At 54.5% G+C, this 10,479-nt stretch overlaps 1 protein-coding gene across 1 annotated transcript in view; it reads right to left on the reverse strand.

Moving 5' to 3' along the window:
- The window catches only part of LOC123137191 (uncharacterized), a 32,963-nt gene extending 22,687 nt beyond the window's left edge, over positions 1-10,276 (reverse strand). The window contains exon 1 of the mRNA XM_044556817.1: positions 9,793-10,276. Coding sequence (XP_044412752.1) covers positions 9,793-10,135 — 343 coding nt within the window. The 5' untranslated portion in view covers positions 10,136-10,276. The remainder of the gene's footprint in view (positions 1-9,792) is intronic.
- Between the last annotated feature and the right edge of the window lie 203 nt (positions 10,277-10,479).

The following is a 10,479-nucleotide window of genomic DNA, read 5'->3' on the forward strand; positions in this document are numbered from 1 at the left end:
CGGAGTCTCAGGAGGCCGCGCCTGCAAAGAAAAAGCAGTTGGTCTCTCATGATCGGACCGAGACAAAGCTGGTGCCTGTCAACGTCGGGGGCTCGGGCGCCACTTTCACCATTGGCGCGGGCCTTCCTCAGGATCAATAGGAGGCGTTGCTAGGCTTTCTAAGGGCCAACAAGGAGGGTTGCAGAATAAAACGCCGTCAGGAGGGTTGCAGAATAAAACATCGAGTTGCAAGCTTTCCAGCTGGAGTTTAGCACGACCAGGGTCATCAAGGGGGCGGCCTTGGCCGACTTCGTGGCGGAGTGGACCGACGCTCCTGATCGGGGGCTGGACGAGGGCCGATCCCTCGCGCCCGGCGACAAAGCACCCAACAAATGGGTCATGCACTTCGATGGTGCCTTTGCGCGGCAGGGCGCGGGGGCTGGAGTCGTGCTCGTCTCGCCAACCAAGGACAAGCTCTACTATGCCGTACAACTCTGCTTCCAGCGCGGCGAGAAGGTCTCCAACAACATCGCAGAGTACGAGGGCTTGATTGCTGGCCTCAGGGCCACGGCAGGCCTGGGAATCAAGCGTCTCGCCATCAAGGGCGACTCCCAACTCCTCGTCAACTTCTCCAACAAAGAGTACAAGCCGAAGGACGAGCACATGGAGGCTTACCTAGAAGAGGTACGTAAAATCAAGAAACGCTTCCTGGGCTTGGAATTGCAGCACATCCCGTGGGGCGCGAACAAGGAAGCAGACGACATCACCAAGAGGGCGTCTCGCCATGAGCCCCAGAGGCCTGGCGTCTTTGAGAGGCTCCACAAGCCGTCCGCGGCACCCCCGGCCGCGGATTCGGCGTTGCCCAGGGAGGAGCTGCCGCCGGCCCCGACCTCAGGAGCCCCGGCCCGTGGCCCGACCTCAGGAGCTTGCTTGCTCCTGGCGTTGGAACCTCAGGCGGGCTGCTAGACTGAGGTGTTCAAGGCGTACCTGCTCCATGGCACCTTGCCGGAGGAGGAGGACGCGGAATGCGTGGTCCGCCAGGCCACTGCTTATTGCTTGCAGGACGGCGAGCTGTACCGGCAACGCCCCAACGACGTCTCGCTGTGGTGCATATCCGAAGAGCAAGGGCGCGAGTTGCTGGCTGACATCCACGGCGGGGACTGCGGGCACCACTCCTCGCCGCACCCTCGTGGGCAAGATGTTCAGTAGCGGTTTCTACTGGCCGACGGCGCTCGATGACGCTGCCGAGCTGGTGCGATCCTGCGAGGCTTGCCAATTTCACGCCAAGCAGATTCACCAGCCCGCGCAAGGTCTCCAGACCATCCCGCTCTCATGGTCGTTCGCGGTCTGGGGGTTGGACATCCTGGGACCGTTCCCTCGAGCGGCCGGTGGATACTGCTACCTCTACATCGCCATCGACAAGTTCACCAAATGGGCAGAAGTGAAGCCCGTACGCACCATCCCCGCTGGCTCGGCCGTTAAGTTCATCAAGGGCCTCGTGAGCCGATTCGGTGTTCCTAATGAATGGGGTTGTACACGCCCCGGAGTCTCCTGTGTCACCCCTGGGCCTCACGTGGGCTCCCACCCACGCCCAAGTGGAAGCCCCATGCTCCGCGCTGGCGAACGACACGGCCAATCAGCGACTATGCCCACACCTAGTGGAAGCCCCATGCTCCGCGCTGGTGGGAAGACTAGAAGACTAGCGTAGGTGCCAGACGCGGCTGTTCTTTTGCTTTGCTTTTGTAACCCATTTGCTACTTCTTCGAATGAAACTTGCAGTTCTCGCGTCTTTATTCAAAAAACGGGGGGATTTTCTTCTCTTTCTTCTTCCAGTAGTGTTTCCTCTCTTAAGTTTCGTCTTTGAGAAGTGTGGCAGCTGCCCCTAGCTCCCTCTGTCGTGTCCCGCGAGCGAGGGCTGGAGACGGTGTATATGTCTGAACCGGCCTAGACCATGCTGGCGACAGGCCTGCTCATGCATACACCTTGTCAAAACCTTGGCAAGATCCTCGCGCTACGCTCTTGAGCGAGCCACTGGCCCCTCGGCCTCATGAGTGTTCACCTCCTGGCCCTGACAAGCATTGTGCCCGGCGCGCTGATGGCGGTCGGCCCTCGCTCAGGAGTTCCAAAGGCCTATGCAAGGCCCCCATGCCAAGGAACCCTACGCAAATTGCACCCCGATGGCTCTGGACCCTCGTGGGTTCCCCAGAGGCCTCGCGGGTGGCGTACCATTCAAGGCTCCGAAGCTCATCAAGTGGCCCCTACCCCCTTAGGTCGCTCTGGCGCCCTAACCGCACCATCACCAGGAGAAGCTCCAGAGGAACGAAACCCCCCCCCCCACAAGGGGACCCGCTAAGGGTCACGAACGCACCAAGCTAAGTTATTCTAATTACGCGAGGCAGCGGCCTTTCGATTAACGGTAATACAATGTTGGAGTGTGAGCAAGAAACACTAATATGAAGGCGCAAGCGCCGCATTTCATTACACGCCCTGCAGGGCTCTTCGCAAACTCTTGATGCAGGAAAATAAAAAAAGGGTGAAGCAAAACAAGCGGCCTCCCGAGGACCGCCGCGCATGTGGCTTGGCTCCATCACCACCCGTACTCAGTCGGAGTCTTCCTCCTGCTTGACAGGGGCGTGGTGGTGAGACGGCTCGGCATTCCCCTGAGCGGGAGCAAGGCGGTGTGGCGGCTTGCCGCCCTCCTGGGTCCAGGCGCGGCGACGAGGCGGCTCGTCGTAGTCGTCGCCACTCGAGCTTCCCCTAGAGGAGACGTCGTCATTGCTGCTGGAGGTGCGGCGGCCAAGGGCAAGTTCATCGCCGAGGACGCCGCCGCCACGCCGGCCATCGTCGTCCAAGGGTGGTCGCTATCGTCGTCGCCCTCCGAGCAGCACCCCAGGCGGCTGCCGTCCTCCCCGAAGACCCTGGCAAAGAGCGTTGCCGCCCCGTCATACTTGAAGTGGAGGGTGCGCCTCCCTTTCAGATCGCGTGCGCTGGCGAACGACTGCCATCTGCAGGTCAAGAACACATGGAGATGGAGTTGACCTCGACCTCCGCCCACGAGGACCCGTTGCAGCAACCGTCAGGCTGCAGCCACAGCCCAACGGGTCCCGCTGCCAGCAGTTCCTCCTAAGGATGGCAATGGGTAGGGTATGGGCGGGTACAACCTCCTTCTGCCCAAACCCATACCCATAGAAACCTTCTATACCCACCCACTACAATACCCATGGGTATAAATCAATACCCATGCGCATACCCATCGTGTGTCCTATACCCAATGGGTATCCAATGGGTACAATCTATGGTATTTAAATTTATAAAAAGTAGAGAAATGAGTCTAAAATTCAAGTGATGATAAGCGAGTAGTATAGCACCGACACGGCCTCCTCCGGTGGGTGGACTCTGGGAGAAATCAAGCGAGTATGAGCAACGGTTGGTGGAATCTCGACGTAGTGGGAGACGGCTGTGGGAATTGGGGATCGCTGGATCGAGAGATGGACAGGAGTTTTCGACGACGAGAATTCAAGATTTCATCTTTTCGAGGAGACATATATGATGTAGGGGGAGTGGCGAGAAAGCGCGTGTGAGCATATGAGCTATGGCCGGTTTAGGGAATACAAGATTTAGGGATGGGCCATGGGAGTTGAATGTTGACACCACATCTCATAGGACTTATTTTGATTTATTGATTTTTTGTGGGTATCCATTGGGTTATCCATGGGTGCAATTTCATACCCATGCCCTACCCATATATTTTGCGGGTATGGATACCCATTACCCATGGGTACAAAACCTCTTCATGTCTTGCCCATGCCCATTTTATTCGGGTAGGGTACCCGCGGGTACCCATACCCATGGGCAAAACTGCCATCCCTAGTTCCTCCGCGAAGGAGCTTGGAAGCAGAAGCCAAGTGCCCGGAGGGCCCTCCACCCGCACGACGAATTCGCAGGCCGAGTCGCTCGAGCGGGCGCGCGAACGTGGTGGTCGGCTGGCGGCGGCACGCCTTCCCCCCGGCCATGGCTTCTACGGCCCACGTGACCGCCCCCGCGGGGGAGGCCCCTCCCCCGGCTGTTGGAGCCATCGCGAGCCGCCAAAGGCGGACGCCCGCGCCCCCGTGAAGACATTGCCGGGGCGGCCGCGGATTTGCGAGGACGGTCACGCCCTCTCGGGTGGCGGCGCCTCCAATCCCGCCTGAGAGGCCTTGCCCTTCTCTTCTGCCTAGAACCTCCCTGCTGGCGCCATGGTCGCTTCGGCAAGGTGGGAGACGCGGCGGAGATAGGAGGGCGAGAAGGCAAGAAGACGAAGATGGGCCAGGGGGCTCCGCTCCCCTCGCTCATTTATAGGCGGAGGAAGGACAACCGGCGTCCCTCCACGTTCCGAGTGATGATGGCCTGCTGCATGCACCAGGCTGTTGTCAACTCGAAGCGGTTGCCGAGGCGACGTGGGGAAGCAAAGGCGTCCTCGTCCCGTCAAGCGCCACGCGTGAGCCTGGCCCGCAGGCGGTTGGGGCCCGCGGCGCTTCATCCTTGCCCCTTGGCTTTGCCTCGAAGCCAGCCCGAGTGCCTTGGGCCCGGGGGCTACTGTCAGCATTCTGGGAACCAGGGTACCCAGACTTGCCTGCCTGCGGCCCACGGCGTGGCTCCCTCGACGGCTTGGTACGGCCCATCTGCAAGACCACCAAGACGAGACCCTCGCGAGGGCATGACACCAAGACCTCCAGAGGGAGCGGCCTCCTGAGGAGCGGAGATTTCTATGCAGGTACCCAGCCTCACGAGGTTACGATGACGTGAGCCATGAAGACCAAGGCCAGGCGGGCGCTAGTGGGCACAGAGGAGGCAGTTTCCTCTTTGGTGCTAAGGAGGCAAGGACGGGCGTGGGTTCCCGAGGAATCTCCCAAAGGTTTCCATTCCAGTGCTACAAGACCAAGACCACGGGCTCGGCAGGACGGATGTCATCACCGGGCCCACCATTGCGTCACAACCAGAAGCTTTGCAGGCGAAGGCCACCTTTCGTCAGGATCAGATGTACTACTTGTCCCCTTTCGAATTGGCCGTTGTGGGATCCCTTCCCGCCTAAGTTTTGAGGGAAGAGGACCAAGGCCACTATAAATATAGGTTAGCCACCACCGTAGAGAGGGATCAAACCCTTTCCACCCTCACAACCATAGCCCTCGCGAGGCTGTTCATCCACTGCACTTGTTCATCCTTAGCCCCGCATGAGGCCAATCCACCACAAAGCAGGAGTAGGGTTTTACACCGCAAGGTGGCCCGAACCTGGGTAAACTGTTGTGTTCATCTTCCCAGTTCACGTGAATCCGGCAAGGCTAGGCTGTGGGGCGATGAGCTCGTACCTTGAGAGGTTGAGATCTTCGCACACGCCCCAGAGTTCGAACCTTCTTGGGCCTGCAGAGCCCTGAATCCGACAATACGGAAAGAACTTCTCACGTTGCATCGAAGGTGGAAGAAGCAACAGCATAAGAGTGCAACTTTCCTAGAACCAATCATCTTGAGGAAGGATGACTAGTTCCAATCGTCTTGAGGGAAGACAACTAGTTCCAATCGTCTTGAGGGAGGACGACTAGTGGTAATCATCTTGAGGGAGGACAACTAGTGGTAATCATCTTGAGGGAGGACGACTAGGACTAATCATCTTGCAGGAGGACGATTAGTTCTAGTTGTCTTGCCCCAAGACGGCGCCGTATTATTTGTGTAATATATCTAAACCATGCATTATTTCTGTAAATTAATAAAAAATGTATTATTTTAAAAAAATAGATCTCTTTCCATTCAGGATATGTTCTATGAACTAGATCTCTTTCCATGGAGGATATGCATCATCTATATTCCCCAAGGGAAAAGCTGCACGAGGTACCACGCAACCACGCTATCCACATGGCCATAGTTTTTTTTGGTCGTGTGATGCATTGAATTTGACCCAAAGTGGTTGGTCCTTCCCTGGACCTACGCAAGCGGGAGCTACGATGCACCGGGCTGCCCTTTATATTTGATGCGTCGAATTTGACCACGGATTGACGGGCTATATCCCTCCTGCACGAGGCCTCCAAAGCCTCACCGTGACCTTAAAAACTCATATGGAGGTCCCACACGGCTCCCGGTCAACGTCAGCCATATCCCAAGTTGCTCCAGCTCGCCTCCCTGCTAACCCAATGCACTGTATTTTGATCAAAAAAATTGTTTGTTGGAATAAGGCAGACAATATACCATTGGAAAGATATTGATTAGGCGAAACTTTTTTCGTGTAGAACACTTTCCGAAATTCCCTACGGGCTAAGAGCAGTTTTGAAAAACTAACGGCATTGTCAGACCTTTTATGCCTGGAGTGCTACCGGAACACGTTAACTGCCAGGGGATGACTAAGCTAACTGCCGGCATCAAAGATACTAATATTTTGCTTCGTTCACTTTTTATCTGGGTCACGCTTGTTAGCATAATCTAGTCACCCCGCCCCTTAGCTAAATAAGCGCAAGGCACACAGTTGATTTAGCGTGCCATGGCAACGGTTTTCGGCTGCCATGACAGCCGAATTCTTGGCAGCATTTTTTCTGTTGGTTAGCTCTTCTTCCATTTTCTGTTGGACCAACGCCTCAGGATGCTGCGGTCCGCGGTCAGAGACCCAAGGTGAGCAATAACAAGGCAGATGGCAGCCAGGAGCGTCGCGGCTCGTGAAAGGCGCCACCAGCCCGTGGTGCTCCTACTCGCTGGGTAGCAGGGCGAAGACGGCCAATGGCGGGCGGTGACATGGGTCAACTGGACCCCAGACACAATGGGGAAGGAGTGCTAGAGGCCGAAGGCTGGCCGTCGCGCGTTTACGGGACAATGGTGGCAAGGGAGGGGAGGGCAACCGGATCCGCCAACATCGCATGGTCTGGGGAGGTGTTGGAGGTGGCGCTCGACCGGTGCGTGGGAGGCACGGGGAGTGGATCTGGAGCACAGGGGGAGTGGGGAGGAAGAAGGAGGGCGGCTAGGGGGTTTTTTTGGCTGGCGTTGGTGATACGAGATAGGGTGCGGTGGTCAAAAACGAGGAAGAAGGATGGGGAGGTGAGGGATGGGGCTGCTCGCCTGGAACCAGGCGGAGGGGAAGCACACGGTCGCTGACGTGGGGAAGGCCGAGCATGGCATCGCTGCAGCCAAGAGCAAAACAGAGCTAACTCGCTCCCTTCAGGAAAAGAAACAAGACAGGGGAGGAATTGTTTATTGGGGGTGTAGAATAATTCTGCTGCAACTCTTAGGGGGAGGGGGGTTGCACAATATTCCGGCCCTACAAAGTTTACAGGTTCGTGATTTGGTGGTAACTAAAAACATACAATTTACGCAGCACATTAGATAAGGTCACTGCAAGAGAATTCCACACTGGAGTTTTCTGGTTGTAACAAGTACTACCGTAGATCCATGTGAATTACTACATTCATTAATAGGCAGAAAACATGTGTAAAGAGGAAAACAATCAGGGTGGTTTATTGATCAGTCAGAGCAGCACAGATCTCATCATTATTTGTCACATTATTCTATTTAAAGGTCGTTGCTCCATCAACATATATTCCCCTGAGCAGCTAAGAATCCTGAAGTAGAGATATAAATACCACTGTTGTAAAAACAGCCACTTAACATGCATAGGCGCTAAGCACTATCCTCCCACCTCGTCTGAACAGACACTGCGTACCACCTGCTACCCACCAATCATTTATGCATTTTTAGCATAGTTAAAAAAGGCGCACCTAAGCGAGCGCTTAAGCGCACCTAAGCTCTAGGCGTTGGCAAAACGCATTGCGCATAACTACGCTTAATCTGTGCATAACTGCGCATAAGCATGCGCTTTGGTCAGTAAAGTGCAAGGCGGTGGCAAAATGCACAATTAACGCCTAGCGCTTTTTTGAACTATGATTTTTAGGACACTAGAAAAGGGTTTTGTCCCTTAAAAATAAGGGCTTACGAAACCAAGTGATAACCACATCGCGATGTGATGAGATCGTGAGAGTAAAAGCAAATACGTGAGACGGTATATTGGTATAGTAAGCAGATGTTACCAAAACTTAATCTTTGGAAATTTCTTCTATTAACTAGTTGTCTCTGCTTAATGTATATGTACCTTCTAAATCATAACTAGAAATACAATATAACAGCATCATCAAATTTCATCTTTTTCGGTTAATTCAATCTCAAAGCAGCCAGAATGTTCATCATCAAGAAAAGGAGGTTCAATACTCCTGTAATTGTAATGCTCGTCACTTGAATAAGTTAGAAAGAACGTAGTAGCAGGGTCTTGAACAGAGAAGTCACGCAGTGCTAAAAGACCAAGGCAATCATCAAGCAGGAAAGACTCCTTTGGTGTTGCGGTAGTGCTAAAAGTGATTGGTCTGCTTACCTAGAATATCATCTTAATATTATAATCCTACCTGGTTGATTCTTCTTCTTCCATGTCGCCTTAGATCCCCAAAACCTTATGTCTTCCATTTCTCCCTGTCCTAGCCATAATATTTGTTTTGCAAGTGTACTATCCCAAGATTGCACTTCTATTCATAGCTATAGCGCATCACTCAATCATGCAATTCAAAGAAATGGTTTACACATGTCACCAGCAAAACGTGTTTCATAAACAAAAAACAGTCTTCGGGTGCCCATTTATGGTAAAATGCACATATGACCCAGCATCATAAAGTATTAGCCAAGCTTATAGCGCACTGCAAGATGAAGATTCAACCACTTTGTGCATCCAGACAACGGCGGAGCTACGTAGAACCTTGAGGGAGCCATCCCCCCCCCCCCAGCCCAAATTAGAATTTTTTTCACTAGGTACTTAGTAGTAATGGCCCATCATGCCTCCACAAGCACGCACAAGCCATCTTGGCATCATCACGCACGCAGCCACACACACTTCCAGGCTCGGCTGCTGCTTCGTCTCTGTTTCCCAACCAGGCAACCACGCTCACGCATGTCTGCTCGCCTCCATCCATGAACCAGGCAACAAGCTGCGCTGCCGCCACTCCCTTGACACCGACGCCGACTAGAAGCTCACCCTGATCCGTGCGCCGGCGGCGGCAAACATCCCGACGAAGCATGTTGAGGCCGGCCGCTCCTCTTCGGCTCTTTGCCACTGGCCTGCCCGGTCCGGTGGTCGTCTATGTCAGCTGGCCGGCCGGCTACCCATCGTCACCGGCCGCTCCGGCCCATACGAATTTGTTAGTCCCCTGTACCCACCTTAAACTATTAGAATTTGGATCCCGTCCCTGTGTGTAGTGATGCATATTAGAGTATGACAGTGAAATTGGGGAAAGTGTTGGGGAAACACTAAAATTTAGTACTACCTCGGTAAAGAAATACAAGTTCATTTAGACCACTAAAGAGGGAGTAATTAGGATGCCTATTCATCTGATCTAATTGGGGATTTGTTTTGTTTCTTGCATCGCAGATTTGTTCTCTTGAGTCTTAATTTGGGACTCAAAAGGATATTAAACTGATAAATTTGTCAGGAGGCCACAAGTTCTGTTTTGTTGTGGTTCTTTAATTTTCTTTTTTACTATTGCCCCCCCCCCCCCCCCCCACACACACACACACATAGATTTTTGTCAAGCTCCGCCACTGCATCCAGAGTTCCAGAGATACCTCGTTTTACCACTAAAATCGTTCGCATGCAACAACACAATCTCCAATACGGGAGGTGTTTCATGATTTTTGGAATTCCTAAAGAGCGGTGAAGCAGTGGGATCACCAATCGTCAAATACAGATAACCGGGTAAGAAAATTAACACTGTAAACAGCTAAATCTGAGCATTACGACAAACAGCACGAGCACTGACTCACCTGATACGAGGTAAGCGGCGGATGCGGCGAAGAGGACAGCGGATGGCACCAAGACGACCATCCAGTAGAAGTCGGCAGCCTCGGCCGTGGTCATGTAGAAAGCCCCGCCTCGGTACCGATACGCCTCGGGCTCCTCCTCCCGGCTGCTAGCAGCTGCCGGGAGCGCCTCCAGCATGCGGCGCTCCCGGCAGAAGGGCCGGTCCGCGGGCTCGGCGGGAAACACGATCCCGAGGCTGATCCCCACCGCGGCAACGGTAGCGAAGGCGACGCAGGCGGCAGCCGCCGCTGCTAGCGGCAGCGCGCGCTCCTCGTCCCGCAGCGCCTCGTACTCACCCCGCGGCATGATGGCCTGCCGCAGAGCGTCGCCGAGCAGCGCCGTCGCGGTGGTGCAAGAACGGTTCGGTGCTTCGGTGGGTGGAGGCTACAACCCTAGACGCGGACACGCTGCGCTGCCAGCTGGTGCGGGAATTTTGGTGTTGCGTTGTTCCGCGCCTAAGGCCAATTCCACCACGCGACCCCAGACGGACTTCCGTTTTATCCGAATTCGGTCCGTTTGATTAGGACGATGGGGTCGTGTCCGGGCGTGTCCTGGGATCCCGCTTGGTTTCGTCTTGTCCGCCTCCAAAGAGAACAACGTTTCAAATACCAATGGCCCTATTTCACGCCAGCGGCCCTAGTTCACGCCGG

This window comes from Triticum aestivum, chromosome 6B, assembly GCF_018294505.1.
Source record: "Triticum aestivum cultivar Chinese Spring chromosome 6B, IWGSC CS RefSeq v2.1, whole genome shotgun sequence".
In the NCBI taxonomy this organism is placed as follows: Eukaryota; Viridiplantae; Streptophyta; class Magnoliopsida; order Poales; family Poaceae; genus Triticum; species Triticum aestivum.